We start from the raw sequence: 26,181 nt of genomic DNA on the forward strand, positions 1-26,181 counted from the left end.
CAAGCCCAGCATTCCATTTGTCTTCCCTATTAGCCAGTGAATTTGTTTGCTAACTAATTGTGATTCGCACACAAAGACCCCAATTGTAGCTTACTATTTGTAATATTTAGCTCCTTTGTTCTTTCTGCCAGTTACATAATTTCACGTTTTCTCACATTACATTCCATGTTTTTGCCCACTTAACCTGTCTATATTCCTCTGTAGGCTCTTTGTTAATTCTCACCTTTGTTAATTCTCTTCTTATTTGTTTTTGTGTCATCACAGGTTAGGTGATGATACATTCAGCCTCCTCATCAAAGTCATAAATGTGTTTTACATATTATGTATTTATAAATATGTATTGTAAACAATTGTGGTGCCTGTGACACTCTGTTAGTTACAGATTGCCTTCCTAAAACTTCCCACCTTATCCAAACACTTATCCTATTATTTAGCCGATCATCTATAGAACAAAGAACATAGAACAATACAGCACAGAACAGGCCCTTCAGCCCACGATGTTGTGCCGAACATTTGTCCTAGCTTAAGCACCTGTCCATGTACCTATCCAATTGCCACTAAAGGTCACCAATGATTCTGATTCTGCCACTCCCACAGGCAGCGCATTCCATGCCCCCACCACTCTCTGGGTAAAGAACCTACCCCTGATATCCCCCCATACCTTCCACCCTTCACCTTAAATTTATGTCACCTTAAATATCTGTCTACATTAATGCACTATCCCTAATACCATGGGCTGTTATCTTATCAAATGGCATTACAGATGGCACTGTATTGAATATCTTTTGGAAATCCAAATATATTAATTCTGTTAGTTCTCCTGGGTCACCATTTGTCGAATTAATACTTGATCTAGCAGACCTTCTTGCTGATTGGGTTTGATAAGGTCTCTCATGCTTTAAAGATACCTTTCCCCTAGCTTTATCAGAGAAATGAAAAATGCTGACCAGCATTTAAAGTCCCTGATGTTTTGTTAGAAGCTTATGGACCTAAAATTATGATTTGATTTTTTCTTCAGAAAGGTTGCTTGACCTTCTAGACATTTCCAACTTTTTTCTAATTTTGTTTAAATTAAGGAATGGCTCCCTAGATTTGTGAAAGATCATTCACGTTTGAGAAATTTAGTGGCTGTCTCTAGGAACATAATGGAGTATATTGATATAGGAAATAATCTTTGCTGGATATAGATTTCCAAGTGAGATTAGGTAGGATACAGCAGCATTGTGATTACCGAATGAGTAGTCTAAAGGTCTGGATTAATAATTCAGATTTCATATTCTACCACAGCTGTTTGAGAAACTGAATTGACTTTAAAAATCTGAAAATAAAAAAATGTATCAGCAAAAGCATTCAGAAGAGTTCAGGTAAATTTTGTGTTCAAGTGAATAGAGTTATTCTCCTGTTCAAGTTCATTTCTTTTATCAATACCTGTGAAAGCATCTGGTGGAAATGAAACTATCGATATTCCGACCACATGTTTCCCACATTGATCTTTTAGTCTCGAATACAAATTGTCTGTGGATTGTTTTTCATTTTTACGGATTAACCTCTGTGTGCACTAATCCATACGTGGAAACTAATTATGTGACACTGAAACTTGAAATATTGGTCATACATTTTGCTCTATGAAGGTAAATTTACAATTTATCCATTTGGGCGGGATTAACTCACCTACAGGTAAAATGTCATATCTAAATACACTTAGCTGATTTTGTTTTGGGTATTTGTGCATTAGCTCATACCTATCTTCCCAATGGCAGTTAGGGGTGGTTAGTGTGCTGGCCCAGTCAGCAAAGCCTACCATCTCTGAATGATAAAAAAAATAACATTTTCTAATGGCTTTTGTATTATTCAACATGATATTATAACATTATTTTTTCCTCTGTTTTTGCAGAATCAGCTGCAACTATCGTGAATAAATCTACAATTCAAACAGAGCAGACAGCAAGTGTGGGAGAAAAGGTAGTCCTTGTTTGTAATGTATCTCAGTCTACTGTCGAAGGGAAATGGTACAAAAAAGGACAGGAAATAAAGCTGAGCAAAGCAGTAAGTGTTGAATCAGAAGGTACAACGCGAAGATTGGTTCTTCACAATGTCAAACCAGGAGAATCTGGTGAATATGTCTTTAAAACCAAAGAGGATGAAATTGCTATGAATGTTACACTTAAAGGTAAGACTAAACAAATGAAACACGATTGTGAAAGTACAGCTGATGCATTCAAAGTATTAATTTTAGCTACCTCCCTTTGTCTATATATGATAACTTCAAATTCTATCCAGGGTTTGAAGTGTTTGGCCTGTTTATTGATGCATCAGGATGCTGTCATTGTAAATTTGCTGTTTGACTGCTTGGCCAGTGGTAGATGTGACAAAATCAGGATCGTCCATTTAACTGTTAATGGTTACCAAATCAGAAATGACCTTCAGCTTCTAACTTTAATGACTAATTCATATAATTATCACAAAATCACACAAGTGCAGAAGATCATAAAACAGAGGAGCAGAAGTAGACCATTCAATTTGTTGAATCTGCTCCGCTATGCAATGAGATAATAGCTGATCAGATAATACTCAACTATACTTTCATGTCTTTTCCCCATAACCGTGCTGATTAAAAATTTGTCTGTCCCAACCATATGTAACAATCCTGTGCTACCCTCTGAGTAAAGAATTCCACTGATTCACCACCTTTTGAGAAAAGAAATTCCTCCTCATCTGTCTTATTCTGAAATTATATCCTCTGGACCTAGACTCACCCACATGGGGAAACAACCTCTTTGCATCAATCTTGTCAAGACTCTGAAGAATCTTGTATGTTTCAGTAAGCTCACCTTTCCTTGTTTAAGTGAGTACAGCCCTTCTTCATAAAACAATCCCTCCATACCCAGGATAAACCGAATAAACCTGCTGTGGACTAGCTCTCATGCCAGTATGTCATTCCTTATATAATGGGACTAAAACTGTTCACAATATTCCAGCTGTGGACTGACTTGTGGCTTGTATAGTTTTAGCAAAACTTTCTTATTTTTATACTTCATTATCTTTGAAATAAAGACCAATATTTCATTTGCCTTTGCTATTACACACTGGAATTTGTAAACTAGTTTTTTGCGATTTATGCATGAGGGCTCCCAAATCGCTGTGTGCTGTAGCTTTCTGCAATTTTCTCTGTTTAATTACGGAGAGATGAATTCAGGTTCTCTCTTCTTCCTGCAAATGCATAACTTCATATTTTCCCAGTTTATATTTCATGTGCCAAGTTTTTCCCCATTTACTTAATCTGTCTATATCACTCTGCAGGCAATGTTTCATCCTCACCATTTGTCTTTCAATTTACTTTTATGTCATCTGCAAACCTGGCTCTTGTCCATTAAATAATCTCTTGCTGTCTGCCTTGATATTAGTTACAAGTTTATCTCAAAGTTTATTTTGTCCTTCTTTATTCTTTTTGTTAATTTTTTGTTAGTTGTTAAAGCTTTTCTAATCTTCCACCTTACCACTAATCTTTGCCACATTGCATGGTTTTTCTTATAACTTGCCATTGTTCCACCACCCTCTTTGCTGCTAAACTACTTTCCCTGGCCACTGCAGCTACCTCTGCTTTCATTCCTTTGTAACTACCCTCATTTAAGTTTAACACCGTAGTTTCTGACCTACATTTTTCCCTCTAAAAACTGAATATTAAATATTACCATGTTATAATCACTGTTTATCATGGGCTCATAATTCTGTGATAATTTATTAAACCTGCCTTATTATACATTATAGTATCCAAAATAGCTCGATTCCTGGTTGGATCCAACACATTATTCTAGGAAAAGGACTCTATGAATTCATTCTCCTGGCTAACATTACCACAAGGAATTGAGGGAAACTTTCGAGATGGACACTATTTGTCTCCAAATTTGCTTAACATTCCCCTGACATTATCATCTATATCATTTATGTATACAACAAACAAGAAAGAATTCCACAACTGATCTTTGTGGTACACTGGCCTCCAGTCACTCAAACAGCCTTCTACCATTACCCTTTGTGCCCTCTTACTCAGCCAGGGTGGCACGGTGGCTCAGTGGTTAGCACTGCTGCCTCACAGCGCCAGGGACCTGGGTTCAATTCCCGTCTTGGGCAACTGTCTGTGTGGAGTTTGCATATTCTCCCCGTGTCTGCGTGGGTTTCCTCTGGGTGCTCCGGTTTCCTCCCACAAGCCAAAGATGTGCAGATCAGGTGAATTGGCCATGCTAAATTGTCTGTAGTGTTAGGTGCATTAGTCAGGGTAAAATGTAGGGGAATGGATCTGTGTGGGTTGCTCTTCGGAGGGTCAATGTGGACTTGTTGGGCTGAAGGGCCTGTTTCCACACTGTAGGTAATCTAATCTAAGATTGATAGAGTGGTTAGTAGCTAAGAAGTTAGTTATAGGTTACAAGAAGATATAGATGGGTTGGTCAGATGGGGAAACCAGTGGCAGATGGTATTTAATTAGATTAGATTAGATTAGATTACTTACAGTGTGGAAACAGGCCCTTCGGCCCAATAAGTCCACACCGACCCGCTGAAGCGTATACCACCCAAACCCATACTCCTACATTTACCCCTTCACCTAACACTACGGGCAATTTAGCATGGCCAATTCACCTAACCTGCACATTTTTTTTTTGGATTGTGGGAGGAAACCGGAGCACCCGGAGGAAACCCACGCAGACACGGAGAGAATGTGCAAACTCCACACAGAGAGTCGCCTGAGGCGGGAATTGAACCCGGGTCTCTGGCGGTGTGAGGCAGCAGTGCTAACCACTGATAAGTGTGAGGTGATGTACTTTGGAAGAAGAATCAAGATGAGGGAGTATTTAATGAATGGAAGGACACTGAGTAACTTAGTGGACTGGGGTGGGGATCTTGGGGTAATTATTCACAGATCCCTGAAGTCTGTAGAGTATGTGAAAAGGATAGTTAAGAAGGCATATAGGACACTTGTTTTCATCAGTCGTGGCAGAGTATAAGAGCAAGGAGGCTATGTTGGCGTTGTTTAGAGTGTTGGTCAGGCCACAGTTCTGTTCACCTCGCTCCAGGAAGTTGATGATAGCACTAGAGGGGATACAGAGGAAATTCACCAGGATGTTACTTGAAATGGAGAAACTAAGGTGTAAGGAGAAACTAGATAGGCTTGGATTGTTTTCTTAAGATCAGAAAAGTCTGAGGGTGGACATAATTGAAGTTTGTAAGATTATGAAGGGTATGGACAGGTTGAATAGAAAGCAGCTCTTCTCCTTGGTTGAGGGGTCAGTCATGAGAGGGCATGGTTTTAGGGTAAAGGGCAGCAGATTCATAGGGGATTTGGGAATAAACATTTTCACTCAGTGGGTGGCGGAAATCCGGGATGCATTGCTTGGGAAGATAGTGGCGGCTGGAAACCTTGCAACCTTTAAAGTATACTTGGATCAGTACTTCAAGTATCATAACATTCAATAATATGGGATAAGTGTAGAAAATAGGAATTAGCGCATTTGTAGTGGCAGTTATGTTGATGTAGACTTGATGGGCTGAAGGTTCTTTTTCTGCACTGTATGGATCATTTGAATCTGATTTTCACAATCTATGTAAAGATTAAATAAACCCATCATTAATTAATTGCCTTTCTTACGTGTCCTTGTGATCTCCTGACTGTACTACCATATAGCTATTGTTAGGAGGCCATAATCTACTCCTACTAGTGCCTTTTTTTCCTTTTTGCACCTTCCTCTACCGATATAGATTTGCATTTCCCAATCCAAGATCACTTCTTGCTATCCTACTAATCCATCCCATTCTAACAAAGCTACTCCACCACTCTTTTCTTCCTGTCTGTCTTTTCAAAACTTCATGTACCCCTGAATATCTAGTCTCCAACTTTGGTCTCCTCCTTGCTCTTATACATGGCCTCCTTGCTCTTATACTCTGCCACGACTGATGAAAGCAAGTGGCCCATATACCTTCTTAACTATCCTATTCACGTACTCTGCTGACTTCAGGGATCTGTGAATAATTACCCAAGATCCCCGCCCTGGTCCTCTAAGCTACTGAGTGTCCTTTCATTGGGAAGGGGCCATATTGGACATGGTGTTGGGAATGAGCCAGACCAGGTGGTAGAAATTGCAGTGGGAGATTTCTTTGGGAATAGTGACCACAATTCTGTAAGTTTTAGAATACTCATAGACAAAGGTGAGAGTGGTCCTTAGGGACGAGTACTAAACTGAGCCAAGGACAATTATATCAAAATTAGGCAGGAGCTGGGAAATGTGGATTGGACACAGCTCTTTGAAGGAAAATCCACATTTGATATGTGGGAGGCTTTCAAAGATAAGTTAAAGATAGTGCAGGATAAGCATGTCCCTTTGAAAGGAACGTGAGGTGGAGGAAGAGAGCTTCTTCAAGGAAGCATCCTTGCAAGAGGATTCGCAGTAGGTTAAAATCTTCGACGGGAAAGTGAGTAACCTACCGCGAATCCTCTTGCAAGGATGCCTTCCTTGAAGAAGCTCTCTTCCTCCAGAAGGGCTCATGCCCGAAACGTCGATTCTCCTGATCCTTGGATGCTGCCTGACCTGCTGCGCTTTTCCAGCAACACATTTTCAGCTCATGTCCCTTTGAAAACAAGGGATAGGAAAGGCAAGATTCATGAACAGTGGATGACAGGAGAAATTGTGTGACTAGCCAAGATGAAAAGGGAAGCGTACATAAAGTCCAGGCAGCTAAGAACAGAATGGCCCTTGGAGGAATATCAGGAGAATAGGACCACTCTTAAATAAGGAATCAAGTGGGCTAAAAGGGGTCATGAAATGTCTTTAGCAAGTAGAATTAAGGAGAGTCCCAAGGCCTCTTATTCTTATATAAGAAGCAAGAGAGTAACTAGAGAAAGAGTTGGTCCACTAAAGGATAAGGAAAGAAGGTTGTGTGTTGAATGTGAGAAAGTGGGAGAGATTCTCAATGATTACTTTGCATCAGTGTTCACTGAGGAATGGGAGGTGATGGATGCTGAGATTAGAGCTAGAAGTTTGTTTACTCTGGATCATGTTGACATAAGGAGGGAAGATGTGTTGGGTAGGCTAAATGATATTAAGGTGGACAAATCTCCAGGATCAGATGAGATCTATCCCAGGTTGCTGAGGGAGGGAGAGAGGAATTGGCTGGGGCTCTGACAGATATCTTTAGAGCATCCTTAAATACAGTTGAGGTGGGGGAGGACTGGAGGGTCGCTGATTGTTGTCCCCCTGTACAATAAGGGTAGTAGGGATATTCCAAATACATACAGACCAGTGAGCCTGATGTCAGTGGTGGGAAAGTTGCTGGAGAAGGTACTGAGGGATAAAATCTATTTATATTTGGAAAAAAATGGGCTTATCAGTGAAATGCAACATGGTTTTGTGCGGGGGAGATTGTGCCTTACCAACTTAATAGAGTTCTTTGAGGAAGTGACCAAGTTGATAGATGAAGGAAGGGCTGTAGATGTAATACACATGAATTTCAGTAAGGCATTTGATAAGGTTCCCCATGGTAAACTAATAGAGAAGGTGAAGTCACGTGGTGTGCAGGGTGTTCTCGCTAGGTGGATAATGAACTGGTTGAGCAACAGGAGACAGAGAGTGGTAGTTGAAAGTAGTTTCTCGAAATGGAGAAAGGTGACCAGTAGTGTTCCGCAGGGATCAGTGCTGGGGCCACTATTGTTTGTAATAGACATAAATGACACGAAGATTGGTGGAGTAGCAGAAAGCATAGGGACTGTCAAAGAATACAGGAGAATATAGATAGACTGGAGAGTTGGGCAGAGAAGCGACAGATGGAGTTCAATCCAGACAAATGTGAGGTGGTACATTTTGGGAAGTTTAATTCTGGAGCCAACTATACTATAAATGGAAGAGCCTTGGGAAAAGTTGATGAGCAAAGAGAGATCTGGGAGTTCAGGTCCATTGTATCCTGAAGATGGCTGCACAGCTGGATAAAGTGGTCAAGTAGGCATATGGTATGCTTGCCTTGATTGGGCAGGGTATTGAGTATAAGAGTTGGCATGTCATGTTAAAGTTGTACAAGACATTAGTTCAGCTGCATTTAGAATTCTGTGTACAGATTTCGTCGCCACATTACCAAAAGGATGTGGACGCTATGGAGAGAGTGCAGAGAAGGTTTACGAGGGTGTTGCCTGGTATGGAAGATGCAAGCTATGAAGAGAGGTTGAGTAGGTTAGGATTGTTTTCATTAGAAAAAAGGAGATTGAGGGGGGACCTGATTGAGGTCTACAAAGTCATGAAGGATAGGTAGAGATAAGCTTTTTCCCAGGGCGAGAGATTCAATAATGAGAGGTAACGCGTTCAAGGTGAGAGGTGAAAAGTTTAAGGAGGATATACATGGCAAGTACTTTACACAGAGGGTGCTAGGTGCCTGGAACATGTTGCCAGCAGAGGTAGTAGAGGAAGGCGTAGTAGATTAATTTAAGATGCGTCTGGACAGATGCGTGAATAGGTGGGGAGCAGAGGGATACAGATGCCTAGGAATTGAGCGATAGGTTTAGATAGTGCGTTTGGATTGGCTAAGGCTTGGAGGGTTGAAGGCCCTGTTCCTGGGCTGTAAATTTTCTTTGTTACTTTGTTCTTTGTAACCATATCTGTGTAATGGTTATCATATAACCACAAACCTCTATATGCACTGTTAATTCTTCTATTTTGTTCTGAATGCTGTGTGCATTCACATATGTTAAAAGAGCCAATAATTTGCCTTTTTATCATTTCTTCCCCCTTTCAATCTATTTACTGCTGTTCGAACTCTCTGTCTCTCCTGCCCTGCTGTGAATATCATTATCAAAATAGCTGTACTGTAATCTTTTGCTTTGTGCGTCTGCATTTCGCCTGTCACAAATCCTTCTCCTACTGATTAGTTTAAAACCTAACTATAGCCTCTATGTCCCTAATTATTTGGTTCGACAAGACACTGGTCCCAGCATGGTTCAAGGAAACCCTTTCTGCTGGAACAACTCCCTTCTATCCCAGTACTGGTGTCAGTCCCCCATGAAGTGAACCTTCATTGTAGTTCTACCATGGATGACAATAACTGCCACTGTGCACACCTACTCCCAAGTTCTTCTTCAGCTCGATGAATTGTCCTTAACACTAGCACCAAGCAACTGTGCCTTCAGGACTTATTCTAACGGATACAGAGAACGGAATTTATGACCCCAATTATAATGGCCCTAACATAACTACATTTTTAGATTGCTCATCCTCCCTGGAGCATCCTGTCTCATTTGATCAGGTTATAAGACAGTAGTGGGAGGTGAGTTTTCTCAAATGCAACTCCTTGGGTCACCATATCTATCTTTCTTGCAATTACACCCACCTGTCCCTGATCATAGACCAGTTTTAGAGTCATATAAGAGTATAGAAGCAGAACCTTCGGTCCAACTTGTTCGCGCCAACCAGATATACTAAACTGACCAACCCCATTTGCCAACACTTGGCCTATCCCCCTGTAAATCTTTCTTATTCATGTACCCATCCAGATGCCTTTTAAATGTTGTAATTGTACCTGCTTGCACCACCTCCTCTGATAGCTCATTCCACACAAGCACTACGTCTGCATGAAAAAGTTATCTCTCAGGTCCCTTTTAAATCTTTCCCCTGTCCCTATCAAGCTTTGCCTTCGAGTTTTGGACTCCCCTGTCCTGGGAAAAAGAACTTGGATATTCTCCCTATCCATGCCCCTCCTGATTTTATAAATCTTTATAAGGTCATCCCTCAGCCTTCGACGTTACAGGGAAAATATTCCCAGCCTATTCAGCCTTTCCCTATAGCTCAAACTCTCAAATTCCAGTAATATCCTTGTAAATCTTTTCTGAACTAATTTAAATTACCTTTAACATTGTTTCAATTTAACTGATCATCCAATGTCTTTTTGAATGTCTTGATTGAACCTGCCCCCATCACACTTCAGGGCATTGCCATTCCAGACCACTTGAGTGAAAATATTTTTTCTCTCATCACTTTGGTGATGAGTCAAGGTGAGTCAAGGTGAATTCTGGCCTAACTTGGAGTTTGGAAAAGCATTCCGATTAAACATTTTCGTTCATTAAATACATTATTATCTGGATATTACAAAATATTTTTGAAAAATATCAAAACTTTCCAATTTAAAACTCTCATCACTGGTCAAGTTTGTCTCAACCACTTCTCATTCCAAAATACTAATTAATTTTTCTTTATTTTAGAACCAGAAACTGGATTTGTGAACAAAAATTCAGTTCAGAAGGAAGTGAAAGTTCGACAATCAGAAAATGTTACTCTTAGCTGTGAAGTGTCACACCCCAAAACTGAGGTCCAATGGTTCAGAGATGGAAAACTACTCAGTAAGAGTGGAAAGGTGAAACTCAAATCTGATGGTAAAATTCGAAAGCTTACTGTTCAGAATGTGGAGTCAAAAGATTGCGGTGCATACATTTGTGAGGCAGCTGGAGAGAAACTGACCTTCAACATTCAGGTTACAGGTCTGACATTTTATACTCCTTTAATTATTCCAGTATTCATTTGTAACATTTGTACAAATTTTGTAACTATATAGGACCTTTTTTTGGTTCTCTTTATCTCAAGATAATTTGAAATTAGTCATTTATGCTACTTACGTGTATCAAGATATATGGAATAAAAGCATGTAGATAAAAGCAAAAGGAAGCAGCTGCTTCGAGTCTGAAAATACACAGATAATGTTGGTAATACTCAGCTGGTTAGGCATCATTTGTGAGGAGAGAAATAATTTCAGGTTGATGATCTTTCGTCAGAATTGAGGTAGAGATTGACACCACTATGTTTGGATAAACTGACTGAAGAATCTGAATGGTTTACTATGGTCCTGTGAAGCATCTTTGTCATTTGTGACCTGTATCATGAAAATCAGCAACTTAGTACTAAATGTTTACTTGGAATTTTTAGTGGTGATTGCACTGTGGAATCAGGAGTTCACTGATGCTTCTACATAAATGATCCACAATTAGGAAATGAATTTAGTTTCATGATCTGCCAGCAGTCAGTAGAGCAACTTCCCACGAATGCAATTGTGGCTGGCTATATCACGACACACCATTGTTAAACAGAGCAAGTGTTAGGCCCTTCATTTACATGAGCAAAGGGCTTAGTGCTAGGTTCAGCATTGAAAAAGGGTTTCTTGTTTCTCTTTATCCAATATTTTGTTTAGCTAATTTTCAGACAAACATTTACATTCTTAGTAGGCTGCGTAGCTCTTGGAAAATGGAAGATATGCAGATTGGTATTAATACCCATATGTATTACAAAGAAATAATATTTTTCTAATTATTATAGGCCTGTCAGAATTTCCTTAAGAAGGTCTGTTTTAATTGCGTTTTTTTTGTTTTAAGAACACATTTGGAGGATTTTTGTCAGTTTTGAATTAGAGGTAATCCTTTACCCTGCCTCTGAGATAAATGATTGTAGGTTCAAGCCTCATTTTCAAGATATGAGGACATAAATAAGGTGACACAGTGCATTACTAAAGGAGTTCTGTGCACATAATGTTCTTTGTTACGGATGAGATGCTAAAATAAGACCTCAACTGCTCTTTCAGATGGACTTACAGGTCGCATGGTATCATTCAAAGAAGAACAGTGAAGTATTACTTAGGCTAAAATTGATACTTCAGCTCGCATTACTAAAATTGTCTGTTTCCTCGTGGGCTGAACCATAATCTCTTCCAAAAATCAGTGAATTGTGTATAAGTTTGTTTTCATTATTGAATTTATTTTTCTGTAATCTATGGATAATCCATTTGACCCATCTCATTTAGAAACTAACACCATTAGTGAACTCCTGCTGCTTTAGCTAGGTTTAATTTTCTTGGTGATGTTCCAGGCTTAACGAATCAGGATGTTATTTTATAGCTACTAGTTCCCCTGCAATCTTATCTTGTCTAGCTAACATAGTACATACTGGTATATCTCTACAGATTTCCTTGAATCTCTTTAAAAACCTTATTAGATGTTCATGTTGTCCTTCCTCAAAGTACAAAACTCCATTATCTAAATGTCCTAGTATGTCAATGTTGGTTAGTTGAAATTGCTGACGTGGTAGGTAGTGTTCGGGCTCGCCGGAGCCCATCCACTCCATGCTGCTGCATTGTGTTTCTCTTTCTCATCTTTTTTTTAATCTTCTTCCTTTCTTCTTCAGCTTTGAGGCTGAAGTGGTGTAGGTGAGGTGGTGGCTGCAGTGTCAGTAGCGTGGACCAGGACTCCTGGCAGCGGTGCTGATGACTGGAGCCTGAACTCTCGGTGGTGATAGACCCAGAGCTTGGACTCTTAGCAGTGTTGGCAAGATGGTGGCAGGAGCAGGGTCTGGGTTTCCTGAGGCGTCAGCGTAGTTGTTGCTGTTCCTAGAGCAGGACTTTTTGAGAATCCGAACACATTGAGGAAACCTTGCAGAAACTCTGAAGCCATGTTTGAGACCCCAATTTGAATAGAAGATGAAATCTTATTAAAGTAATTTGTTTAACCATATTGTGCCTCAAAACTGTGCTGGATTGTGGCAACAAAACACCTTTCACTGTATCTTCAAGATAGAGGTGACAATAACTAAACCATTCATCATTCAAATCGAGGATGTTTACTCTGGAAATGGTATATCTCACCTTCTACCTCATCTTTACTGTCTCTGTCATCATCCATTTCTCTTAGCATTATTCCCTGCTGTTATCAGACTTTTGAACAAACTTCTCATATATTAAAGTTAATCTTTCTTTGCATCTTCTCTGCCGCTGTAACACTATATTCTCATTTTGTTCTATTACCCTTATGTAATTATGTAGGGTATGATTTGCCTGGATAGCATGCAAAACAGTACTTTTCATTGTATCTCGGTACATATTGACAATAATAAAATCAAATGTGGTATACTTGCTCTTTCCCACTGTCCTTCCTATGATTATATCACTTTAATATGTTCACATGACTTTCCGATTCTTCTTCTTGCAATGGGGATCATCTACCAGGTAAGTCACTTTACTAACCTTCCTCACTAATGTTTTGGACTACTGAATCTCACTTTCAAAGATTCACTTTGTAATGATACGAAAACTAAGTCTTTGTCTCCTGTTTGAAACATCCTAGATGTATAATGTTTGCCTTTTCTTGTGATTTTCTTGGGAAGCATGGACATATAATCCAACATTGAGTGTACTTTTTATGCCTTAAAGTCTCGTAGTAATCAATATCTTAACAGATCTCTTATCTCATGACCATGGATAGGTTTGGATGGACTGATCCTATTAAATTCATTTGGGGAATCTCTGGTAATATAGCAAATTGTAATAAACCTAATTGTTTTTCCAAATCCTGTGAATCTTTGTGAGAATAGGCCTTACGACCATAAGAAACAAAAATAAATATGTATGGCTTTTGATTTTTACCTCCACCTTGTTTTCTGATGAGGAGAGGATCTTGGGGCTTTCCCAACTATCCTTTCTTTACCCTGGTTACTTGTTTTCCTTTCACTCTCCCTTCCTCTGTCCCTCTCGAGTTTATAGGGTGATGGAAAAAGGTTTAGTTTGATTACATTAGATTCACTACAGCCCAATAGGTTCACACTAACCCTCCGAAGAGTAACCCACCCAAACCCCTTTTCCCTCTGACTAATGCACCTAATTGACAATTTAAGCACGGCCAATTCACCTAACCTGCACATTTTCGGACTGTGGGAGGAAACTGGAGCACCTGGAGGAAACCCACACAGACACGGAGGATGTGCAAACTCCAGACAGGCAGTTACCTGAGGTTGGAATCAAACCCGGGACCCTGGTGCTGTGAGGTAACACTGCTAACCACTGAGCCACCGTTATGGATCAACTCATCATCATCAGTCACTGCTGCCTGTTTAGTATCTGCCACCCTCTGGATCCTCGCTCTGACTTCAAATTACAAAAGCTAGTGAGTTTTCAGTAGAATGATTTTTCTCAGAGCTTCATATAGTATTACTCCTGATGCCCGCATCCATCTGTCAGAACTGCTTTGAAATTCAAATATAGGTTTGCTCAGTCTGTTTCCTCAGATTTTTTAACTTTTGTCTTTATGTTTTAAGAACGAATTTATATCAACCAGAGTAGCCAGTTCACTGCATCATAATAAATGGAATCTTCCTCTGATGTGAAACATAGATTTCCTGTGCTTTACCTAATTACTTGCTGTGCGCAGTAGAGTCCAGTTTTTCTTCAGTAACTTTATTTGCTTTGCTATTTTTTCAACAAACATAAAAAATGAATCCCTATCCTTTTCAGGCAATTCTGCTAGAAGCTGTGCAAAATGAAGAGATTTCTTATTGGACTATAAATGATGACTAGGATTTTCCCCAGCAGAGTCTTTGTCAGTGTCAGATGTCTTTTTTTTAAACTGTATCATTTTAAGCTGGTATCCTCTATCTCTTGCCTCTATTCCCTTTCTCTCTGAAATTCATGCTCAAGTTTTCTCAGTTTCATTTCCTGCGTTATCATTTCTTTTTCCAGTCTTTTTGATTCCAAAGCTTTTTCTTATTCTATTTTGAACTGCTTTACCTCTTTCTCATATTCAAGCTGCTTTAACTGTAACTGAAGGAGAAAGTGAGGACTGCAGATCCTGGAGATCAGAGCTGAAAATGTGTTGCTGGAAAAGTGCAGCAGGTCAGGCAGCATCCAAGGAGCAGGAGAATCGACGTTTCGGGCATGAGCCCTTCTTCAGGAAGGGCTCATGCCCGAAACGTCGATTCTCCTGTTCCTTGGATGCTGCCTGACCTGCTGCGCTTTTCCAGCAACACATTTTCGGCTCTTAACTGTAACTGAACCCTTGCTAACTCAAGTGACTTACCATTTGGCATACTTAGTTCCTCCTGTACTTCATCTAGTCTTAGTTGCTTTGCCAGTATTTCAATTACATCTACCTTCTTAGTTCTGGATGTCAATTCTACCTCTAATTTATTTGCCAATTTGAGCAGTCTAGCTTTTGTTATTCCTGTAAATTCACCAGGGATATCTGTTGAAACTGCAGGATGGTTTTAGCTGCTTTGAATGCCATCATATGAGAAATCTGACATCTGTTAATTTATTCTTTACCACTCACACTAACTCCACATCGAAACTTGCGTTATCCGTGTTCAAAAGCTTCCAGACTCTGGTCCCCCAACGTTTGTGACTTCTTAACTGGGAAGAGTGCACAATAATTATGCTCCACTTTTCTACAAGCTATCAAAAAAATCTATAAACATAAAATCCCAAAAGACCACCAAAATGACCAATTTGCCTGGCTGACTGCTACTCAGGACAAAGCAATTATGTCAGTAACAGAAAAATAATTATTCATAAAGCACTCTTTCCTCTGCATTTATTAAAGTTAAGAATAATTTGTCTTTCCTGTGCAACTTAAGCAAGCTATGATCCCAGCAGAGACTATTGTCAGACAAGTCAGGTTCCAGACAGAAATCCAGCTTGATAGATCATAACTTGTTTTGGGATTTTAATGCTCTGGTCCCTTGCTGAACCATAGGCTATTGATTTTGCTTTAACAACAAAAAGCAAGTTTATTAAAAAGATAACATAGTTTAGATTATTCTATCTACTTATAATACAAATTCAAGGATTTTAATCACGCAATAATAGTATAACAAAAACAGAAATTGCTGGCAAAACTCAGTAGGTCTGGCAGCGTCTGTGGGGTGAAAAGCAGAGTTAGCATTTTGAATCTTGTAGCTCTTCATCAGTTTCATCTGCAATTTTACTTTTTTGTTTTCATATCTCTAGCATCCACAGTTCTTTATTTATTCATTATTATAATATTATTGATCCAGAATACTGTTTCATGAACTGAAAAGAAACAACACAGCTTTTATGTAAGTTTAGTGCCCAAACACCCAGATGCAGTTCTCAAAACACCACTCATATAATATTCACACTAATATCCCTGTACCTAACACCTTAATGAATTTAAGTCACCTTGTTAAACTGGAACTGTGATTGCATGTAAGAAGGAGAAAATATTTTTAATTAGCAATAAGTTAAAGGGTTATGGGGAGTGGGCAGAAAAAGTGGAATTGAGACAGAGTTGAGATCAACTGTGATCGTATTAAATAGTGAAGAAGGCTTGAGGGGCTGATTTACTTTTCTTGCTCTTACCTCTTAAGTTCTAATGTAAGCACTATCAGTCCGGAGCTGCCCTGCATTGTTCTTAACATTTGCCCTAAATGTGGCTGACAGTAAATTTGGCAATTGTGCTTTGCGAGCAGGGTCATGGATGTCCTGGATGAGGTGTTGCCAATATGGAATTTGCACCTCATCCAAGGAATAACAGTGCAGGCCATGCTATCTTGGTCTGGATTAGAGTGGTGTTGTAAAAGCACAGCAGGTCAGGCAGCATCCAAGGAGCAGGAACATCGACATTTTGGGCAAAAGCCCTTCATCATGTAGGCCTGGTGCCAGTTTGTCACCTGGGCTAAAGCAGTCTCAGTCATCTGGAGGAATATGCAGCGATGTAGAAAGATGATCAATGCCCAGTATTAGTCCATCAGGGTAAGTGCAACCATCTTCTGATGGTGTGATACCTTATGCTCACTCTATCTTTGCTACTGTACCATCTATGAAGGCTCATTCTCTACCAGTCTCATTATTGACTGCAATATTTTCCTCAGTTATGTCAGTCGCCCCAGCCCCAACATCCCTACAATCCCTTTGTATTGCCTACTCACTTGGTCAGGAGTTTTACCCACCTGAACTGAAAGTAACAGCTGTGGCATTCGCTTTCATCTCCTGTAATATCTGCCTCTTTCATCTATTGTAATACCTGCCTCGCTCTCTCATTCCAGGAGGAAAACAGGAAAATAGGGGAGAAAAACTGAAGATGGATAGCATGCTTCCTGTCATTTGGCTCACTCCTTATTGGGGGAGGATTTTGACTTTGATGTCACCCGACAAGGACTGGTCTTGTCTTACTGTTCCAGGTCCCCCTGACTGAAGAGTCACTTGACTTGATTGAAGCCTGCAAATAACTATGCTAAGCTTTCTTGCTTTGTGTCTGACCATAAGACCGTAAGATATAGGAGCAGAATTAGGCCATTTTGCCCATTTGAGTCTGCTTCACTATTCGATCATGGCTAATATATTTCTCAATCTCATCCTCCTATTTTCTCCCTGTAACCTTTGATCCCCTTAATAACCAAATATCTGTGTATCTCAGCCTTAAAGACACCCAAAGGCTTGGCCTATCTAGCCTTCTGTGACAGTGAGTTTCACAGATTCACCATTCTTCCTCATCTTAGTTCTATAAGGTCATCCCTTCACTCTGAAACTGTACCCTTGGTTCAAGAATTCCTACCAGTGGAAGCATCGTTTCCATGTTCACTCTATTCAGGCTTCTCATTATTTCTTGTAAGTTTCAGTGTGATCCCCCCATCATTATATATCTAAACACCGTTGAGTACAGACCCAAAGTTCTCAACTGCACCTCATTTGACAAGCCCTCCATTCCAGGGATCATTCTTGAAAACCTAGCACATCCTTCTTTCAATTCTGTGCCCAAAACTGCTCACAATATTCCAAAACTTGTCTGAGGAGGGTGTTATATAGCCTCAACAGTACATCTCTGCTCTTTTCAGTCTTGAAATGAATGCAAGCATTGCATTTGCCTTCCTAATTACAAATGGACTTGCATATTAATCTTAAGAGAATCCTAAACCAGCACTCCCAAGTCCCTTTGTTCTTCATCATTCCTGATGAAGGGCTTATGCCTGAAACGTTGATTCTCCTACTCCTCAGATGCTGCCTGGCCTGCTGTGCTTTTTCAGCACTACACTCTCGATCCTTTGTGCTTCAGGTTTTTGAAACCTTTCCCTATAATTGACCCCTCTTCTTCCTACTGAAGTGCATAATCTCACACATTCCTATATTGTATTCCATCTGCCACTTCTTTGCCTACATGGGCATGTCCAAGTCCTTCTGCACCCTCCCTGTTTCCTCAACATTTTCTGTCTTTCCAAGTCCCTTAAAAATAATTCAGTTTAACTCTTGAGTTTTGGGTGTAAGAAGACATGAGAGAAACTTCTTCTCATGCAGTATGTATGAATAAGTTATATTGGAAGCACACTGAAGATAACACGATTGAAAGTCTAATTGTCTAATATTCTTATAAGATGGAACGTGTGAGGGGAACTTGGCCAGGTTGAATTAACTGTTCTAAGAGTTGATTTTCTTCAGCCAAATAACATTTCCTCCTCTAAAAAGTTCTTGATCTTGGTTATTATTGGAAACTATTTTGTTTGCAGAACTTGAACCAGAACCAGTGTTCGCCAATAAAGAATCAGTTCAGAGAGAGGTAAAGGTTCGAACATCGGAAAATGCTATTCTCAGCTGTGAAGTATCACATCTCAAAACTGAGGTCAAATGGTCCAAAAGTGGAAAAATTCTCAGTTCCGGTCAGAAAGTTAAAGTTGAATCTGATGGTAGAATACGAAGACTTATTATTCAGAATGCAAAATTAGTGGATGGAGGCAATTATGTCTGCGAAGCAGCTGGAGAGAAATTGACATTCCACGTTCAGGTTACAGGTCAGTAATGAATGTTGACTTTTATGTTCACCAAAGGTTTTTCAAAGTCTAATTATCTCTTGGATTACGTTTTTCTGACATATGGTTGGGGTTCCTTAGAGCTTTTCCTTCTTGACTATCCATAAGAACTGTCTCCCTAATCTTTGTCTTCTGCTTTCACCTGGCTTTGAAAATGTAAGTAGGACCTGTGTAATACCTTTATTTTAGGGAATTATCCCAAAGAATTACTCAGAGGTATGGGTGATATATAAAAACTTCAACCAAACAAGGAGAGTTTAGAAGGCTAGGAAAAGAGTTGTTTTTTTAAAGAAAGAACTTAAAGAAAAGGTGGATAGGTGCAAATCTGAAGAGTATAAACTTGGGACAGAATTTTCTGTTCCCTTTAAGGCAGTGTCATTGGTGAGAAAATTAGGAAAAGAATGACAAGAATGATAAAGTTGGAATCTCGTGGAGAAAAAATTTCCCTTAATCTTTAAATGGTGACTTCATAAACCCACTAATAAGCCACCTTAATTCCATGCATTTGCATTTCACGATTCGAACAACTTGCTTCATTTATATGACACTACCAATGTTTTGAAACTAGACAGTGCCAGTCTCTCGCATGAAAGTCAGAATGGTTACCTGATGGCAGGAGCTCGCTGCTTGTATCTCCACACATTCATCCATTTCTGTCTTCACCACAACATCCCTGGCACTCTTCATAACACTGTACAAATTGGCATTGTCAAACCACCAAGTTTACCACAAGATCATGCTTTCTCAATCTAAATTACACCACCTTCAGGACTATGCCAGGGACATAGTTTGCATGCTTCTGCCAGGATGCTTTGCGTGCAGGGATAAAAGCATCTTATTTATCTACACAGGTTACATTTTGTGGCTCTTGACTTCATTTGTTGCACTCATTAGCTTTGCCCATATTTGGAGGGGTACCATTTTTTGTGACTTGCATTGCTTTTCAGTGCAGAGGGGGGAAAGGCAGTTTGTCATGGTGGGGAACACTGAAGAGTCAAAGAGGTGTACATTTTGCTGTATGGCAATGTGCTGTGTCAATGTTATATGTATAGTGTGTGCCAGCACTGTTCACAGGAATCACACTGCATGTGCATCAAGTACATAGCTATCTCTAAATATCAATTCTTAATGGGCTCAAAAGGACCTACAGTCAGTGAGAGTACAACCACAGTCCGTCTAGGGGCTGATCTGATTCCAGTCCAGGGTTTGGGCATGGTTAGTCCGATTCTACCAGAATTGCTGTATGAGGTTTGGGCCGCAGTCAGCCATGCAGCTCAAGTCAGGGGATTACATACACCTCACTTGAGGTGCTGTGGAAACTGGAGGTGCTGGACTAATTTTCCCTGCAATGAGACAAAGAGAGGGGGGATAGAGAATGTTCAAAATAGATGGAACAGTAGATACTGGTGATGCTGGAACAAGAGAAACCATCAAACTATAATAACTCAACTGGAAAGGAACATCATTTATTGTTGAACATGTTGAATATACATAAGCTAGACCTAGCCTGGGGCAAACAGTTCTGCAGAATCCATCCCTGGGTCTGCTTTTTAAAAAGATTTTTAAATCAACTTGTTCAGAAAATTCATTGCACATCTCTGGAGCAGGTGGGACTGGCTCAGAGTTGTTGACACTGCCACTGTACCGTGAGAGCCTCCTGGTTTGCTTTATCTTAGTTTCTAATCTTATTTTCTTAGTTTGTAATCAACCTGTGCAGAGATGCTGTCACTCACCTCTGGAACAGGCTGGGTCTTGAACCTGCACGTCAGGCAGCATCTGATGAGCAGGAAAATCGATGTTTCGGGCAAAAGCCCTTCATCAGGAATAGAGGCAGAAAGCCTCCAGGGTGGAGAGATAAATGGGCCCATTTATCTCTCCACCCTGAAGGCTTCCTGCCTCTATTCCTGATGAAGGGCTTTTTCCCAAAACGTCGATTTTCCTGCTCCTCAAATGCTGCCTGACCTGCTGTGCTTTTCCAGCACCACTGATCTAAACTCTGGTTTCCAGCATCTGTAGTCCTCACTTTTGCCAGGATCTTGAACCTGAGCTTCCTGGTCCAGAGGTAGGAACACTATCACTGCACAAGAACTCTAGCCTGGCTCTGCTTTATGTTTTTATTTAAATAAGCCTGTTCAGAGTTGTTATTACACACCTCTGCAGTAGGCAAGACTTGAACCCAGGGCTCTTGGTTCAGAGGCAGGAACACTACTGCTGTGCCACAACAGCCCTCAAAGTACAAGCAATTGGTTTTCTAATCACATTGTTCAAAGAGATATTGCACACCTCTGGAATGGGTGGGAATTGAACATGGGCCTCCTGGCTCAGAGATGGGGACTCTATCATCACACCACAAGAGCCTGTCTGGCTCTGCTTTATATACTTTTTTTAACTAGGAGAAAGTGAGGACTGCAGATGCTGGAGATCAGAGCTTAAAAATGTGTTGCTGGAAAAGCGCAGCAGGTCAGTCAGCATTCAAGGAACAGGAGAATCGACGTTTTGGGCATAAGCCCTTCTTCAGGAATGAGGAGGGTGTGCAAATCAGGCTAAGAAAAAAGGTAGGGAGGAGGGACTTGGGGGAGGGGTGTTGGGAATGCGATAGATGGAAGGAAGTTAAAGTGAGGGTGATAGGCCGGAGAGGGGGTGGGGGCGGAGAGGTCGGGAAGAAGATTGCAGGTCAAGAAGGCGGTGCTGAGTCTGAGGGTTGGGACTGAGAAAAGGTGGGGGGAGGGGAAATGAGGAAGCTAGAGAAATCCGCATTCATCCCCTGTGGCTGGAGGGTTCCTAGGCAGAAGATGAGTCGCTCTTCCTCCAGGCGTTGTGCTGCCATGGTCTGGCGATGGAGGAGGCCAAGGACCTGCATGTCCTTGGCGGAGTGGGAAGGGGAGTTAAAGTGTTCCGCTACGGTGTGGTTGGGTTGGTTGGTGCAGGTGGTTATGCCCAAAACGTCGATTCTCCTTCTCCTTGGATGCTGCCTGACCTGCTGCGCTTTTCCAGCAACACATTTTTAAGCTCTATACTTTTTTTAAATCAACCTATTCAGAGCAGATAGGACTTGAACCTGGATCTTTTGGCTCAGAAAAAGGGATGCAACCACTGCGCTACAAGATTCCTCTGGGATGCTTGAATGCCCTTAGGTCCCAGTGGTGACACGTTCTTCAGCCTCTCCAGTTGTGCCATTGCATGGGGAAGGGCATCATAGAGCTCAGATGCTAAATTAATGTGGTGAAGGGTTACATTTGCTTCAGCAAAAGTGCTATGAGGTATGGTGGAATGGGCATTATTAATCTCAATCAAATAAACACGGCCTAAAAATAGGAAAATTTACTTAAGATGACTAGAGGAAGCCCTGTCAATTGTGATTTGATGCTAGGAATATATAAGGGACTGGAATTAGGAGGGCTGAATTTGCAAAAGATTATGCTGCTTGCAGATGTTTTACAGGTACAAAGGCAAATTCATAAACGGATCTAAACATAAAGATGGATTTTTGATTTCAAGCTTTGGGTGGCTTGCTGATTATGCATAGTGGAGTTCTGGATGACTACAATCTGCGGAGAAAAGTTAATTAGAGGCTGATAATGAGGGAGACTAATAGAAAAATTAAATTTGAATTTTTGTGAAAGCACAGGTAAGATTTGTAGTGACTAACAAGGTTAACCAGGTGGATGTTGAAAATGTGTTGCTGGAAAAGCGCAGCAGGTCAGGCAGCATCCAAGGAGCAGGAGAATCGATGTTTCGGGCATGAGCCCTTCTTCAGGAATGCCAGGTGCATGTCATAGAATACGTGTTCTCTGACTGGGGCTCTTAATCTGGTCCAATCAGAAAGCCCTGGCTGCCAGATAAAAACAGGAGTGTCCCCTTTTTGATTTTCTTAAAAACCTTCTCCTCTGCTTTTGGCTGCACTTCAGTCCCACGCTCCTGATCTTCGGGCACCCGGTACGGAGGAGGGAGGGCAGGTCCGAAGACCTCCTTGTGGGTCTGCTCCTGGGCCTTGCCAAACTGGCCATCAACAGGTCCAGGCAGCGGGCCGTGGAGGGGGTCGTTAGGGCCGACTGTCTGCCCCTCTTCCGGGGTTACGTTAGAGCCCGGGTGTCCTTGGAGAAGGAGCACGCGGTGTCCAACAACACCCTGGAGTCGTTCAGGGAGAGGTGGGCGCCGCAGGGAGTGGAGTGCATTATTTCTCCCTCCAACTCTATTTTGATTTAGTCCCTACCCTCCCCATCACTGTTTTGATCACACAGCATTGCCCTTTTGGTTTGAAGGGCAGTGCTTGTCACTGGCCACTCGGGTGTTTTTCCTATCTTCCTGGTGGTGGAAATTGAATAAAGATTCATGCACTTTGTGTCTTTCACTGTGTCGCACATCTACACACACACACACCATGGGAGCTGGGGAAAAAATAAGCACTACCACAGTTAGGCGGTAGTGTGGGGGTTTAAAAAGAAAAGATAAAAAAAAATAAACAGGAATCTCACACAGCAAAAAAAAAAGAAAAAGAGAGAAAAAAAAATAAACAGGAGATACACACACCATGGCTGCTGGGGAAAAAAATAAACGCTACCAAAAAAAAATTAACAGAGGAGTAAATAAATAGGAGATTCACACAACATTGCCCTTTGATGTGAAGGGCACTGCTTGTCACTGACCACTCGGGTGTTTTCCCCCTTAAAAAAAAAGAAAAAAGAGAAAAAAAACGAAAAAAAAACAGGAGTGTCAGACATTCTGTTTACACTGAGAGATGGCTATGAGGGAGCTGGATTGTGTCAAGGAGTTTCCATGTATAAATAAAGTGTGAGTTAGTGAAGGGATACCAGATTCTGTGGAGTTATTTCAACATCAACATACGTTGGTATTAGATAGGAGTGGAGGTGGAAGATATAATGAATACAGTAGTGATTACTTTGGGGCAGAAATTCATCTTGTGATAAAATAAATTTCTAAGGGTTTCATATCATGTTATTAAGGCAGAAAAAAAGAGTATAACATTTGAACAATTCAGTGGTGGAGCCTGAAGCAATTCTTTAGCTTTTACAATTTTCTTTTCCAAGCTTTTAAGATAGGGAAGTTATTACATAGTCAAAACACACTCATAACCATTTTTTGTACCTGTTTCCTTAACCATTTCCTTCTCGGTATTCAGTTTTCTTTCACCATACGAAGAATAGTCTTTTAGTTTTAGTCTCTTAATGGGGTATGATGAATTCTGCACCAAGTTGGTACTTGGGAATGCTTATCTTGTATCTTTGTATATTAGATGCATTACTTTATTAATCTTTTATCAAACCTTTCGTTTTATGTATAAATCTTCTAGGAGAAAGTGAGGACTGCAGATGCTGGAGATCAGAGCTGAAAATGTGTTGCTGGAAAAGCGCAGCAGGTCAGGCAGCATCCAAGGAGCAGGAGAATCGACGTTTCGGGCACGAGCCCGAAGAAGAGTCCTGAAGAAGGGCTCATGCCCGAAACGTCGATTCTCCTGCTCCTTGGATGCTGCCTGACCTGCTGCGCTTTTCCAGCAACACGTTTTCAGCTTTTATGTATAAATATCTGGTCAAATTTATATCTACCATTTTTAATCTGACATTCCAATTGATGTTTCTTGATTGCAGAACCAGAAACTGGATTTGTCAATAAGGATTCAGTTCAGAAGGAAGTGAAAGTTCGAAGATCAGAGAATGCTACTCTCAGTTGTGAAGTGACACGGTCCAAAACTGATGTCAAGTGGATTAGAGATGGAAAACGACTCACGAGCAGTAAAAAGATTAATCTTGAGTCTGATGGTAATATTCGAAAACTGATCATTCAGAATGTGGAATTAAAAGATTTAGGTGAATACATTTGTGAAGCAGCAGGCGAGAGATTGACCTTCAACGTTCAGATTTCAGGTTAGTATGCTTCAAGGAAAATCCTGCATTTTGCTTTTACCCGTTTAATTATTCCAATATTTATCTATAACATTTGGAAGATATGTAGGCCCAATTATGTTTGATCTGCTTTATTATGACATGCCTTGAAATTTGTCTTTTTTTTTCTTAGGTAAGTATATCGAAATATATGGAATAAAAACAGACAAGTGTAATCATGGTGCATCAACAAAAGACTGTGGATGCTTTAAACCTGAAATAAAAACAGATGACGTTAGAAATCCTAGTTTAGGTGTCATATGTGGATGGGCAAATAGATATAGGCAGTTCCCCAGTTATGAACAATTTCCATTGTTGAGTACTTTTATAAATCGACTTTTATGCAAATTGGAATGCTATACAGTACAATATATAATAGCCATTTGTAAATATGAGCAAATAGTTGCACATTGGATCTTTAAAATTGATATTAATATGGGAAGTCATTTGTAAGTATGAACTGTCAGATTTTGAATGTTCATAAATTGGGGGCCACATTTCGGTTTAATGGTCTTTCATCAGAATTGAAGCAACAGTTTGCTTCTGGTCAAATTGAATGAATTAACAGATTGAAGACTCTGGGTGGTTTACCTGTGTTCCTGTGAGGATCATGGTTATTTGTCATCTGTGAGTCTCTATTATGTATATCAGCAATATTCTCAAGTTAGGGACTTTGCGATAGTGGTAATTGGGTCCTTTATTGTGGTGTCAGGAGGTGCAGTTATGCTCCTTTCAGATCCATGTGCAGCAAATAAATTTAGCTGTTTGATTTGCTGACGTTCACTAAGACAGTTTTCTATTTCTGCAGTCATGGCTGGCAGCCTTATGGCAAATGTTGGACAAGGCAAATGTTAAGACTCTGGTTTATCTGCTTTGGATGTGGGCAAAGGAGCTATCTTGCTTCTCTTTACCTATCATTATGTCAATTAGTTGACTTTAAGCAAAAGTTTAGATCTTTAATACACAGCCTAGTTCTTGAAAAAAGGGTGAATGCAGCTGGGTAACTGGGTGCAGGATGTGATCATTTGACCAGTTGCGTCTGCCATTCAGTATGATCATGGCTGATCCTCTACCTCTTGCCATATTTCTGCTTTCTTTTCATACTCCATGCCTTCAACACCTAAAACTTCAGCAATCACTTGAACATATTCAGTAACCTTGTATCTACTACCTTCTGTGGTAAAGGATTTCACACATTGACCACCCTCTGAGTGAAGAAACGTTTTTCATCTCAGTCCTAAATAGACTAACCTGTATCTTGAGTCTGTGAGCCTGAGTTATGGACCCACCCACCTGGGAAATTGTCTTTCCTACATAAAATTGTCTAGGAATCTTAGACATTTCAATTGGATCGCCTCTCAATCTTCTAAACTCTAGTGAATATAAGCTCAGTGGAATCATAAGACTATAAGACGTAGGAGCAAAAGTACGCTATTCAGCCCATCGAGTCTGCTCTGCCATTCAATGAGAATCATTGCTGATCTGATAATCCTCAACTCCACACTTTCCAGCCTTTTCCACATAACCCTTGATTCCCTTATTGATTATAGATGAAAGTAAGATCCTAGAGACTGTCACTGAACAAAGAGACCTTGGAGTGCAGGTCCATAGCTTCTTTAGAGGGAGTTGCAGGTAGACAGAGTAGTGAAGAAGATATATGGTATGTCTTTATTGGTCAGAGCATT

At 40.4% G+C, this 26,181-nt stretch overlaps 1 protein-coding gene across 2 annotated transcripts in view; it reads left to right on the plus strand.

Annotated features, from left to right (window-relative positions):
• Positions 1-26,181, plus strand: part of obscnb (obscurin, cytoskeletal calmodulin and titin-interacting RhoGEF b) — an 802,448-nt gene that overhangs the window by 94,630 nt on the left and 681,637 nt on the right. For both annotated transcript variants that reach the window (XM_072576281.1, XM_072576282.1), the window contains exons 9-12: positions 1,895-2,170; positions 10,229-10,504; positions 18,297-18,578; positions 24,203-24,478. In XM_072576281.1, coding sequence (XP_072432382.1) covers positions 1,895-2,170; positions 10,229-10,504; positions 18,297-18,578; positions 24,203-24,478 — 1,110 coding nt within the window. The remainder of the gene's footprint in view (positions 1-1,894; positions 2,171-10,228; positions 10,505-18,296; positions 18,579-24,202; positions 24,479-26,181) is intronic.

This window comes from Chiloscyllium punctatum, chromosome 8 (genome assembly GCF_047496795.1).
Source record: "Chiloscyllium punctatum isolate Juve2018m chromosome 8, sChiPun1.3, whole genome shotgun sequence".
Lineage (NCBI taxonomy): Eukaryota > Metazoa > Chordata > Chondrichthyes > Orectolobiformes > Hemiscylliidae > Chiloscyllium > Chiloscyllium punctatum.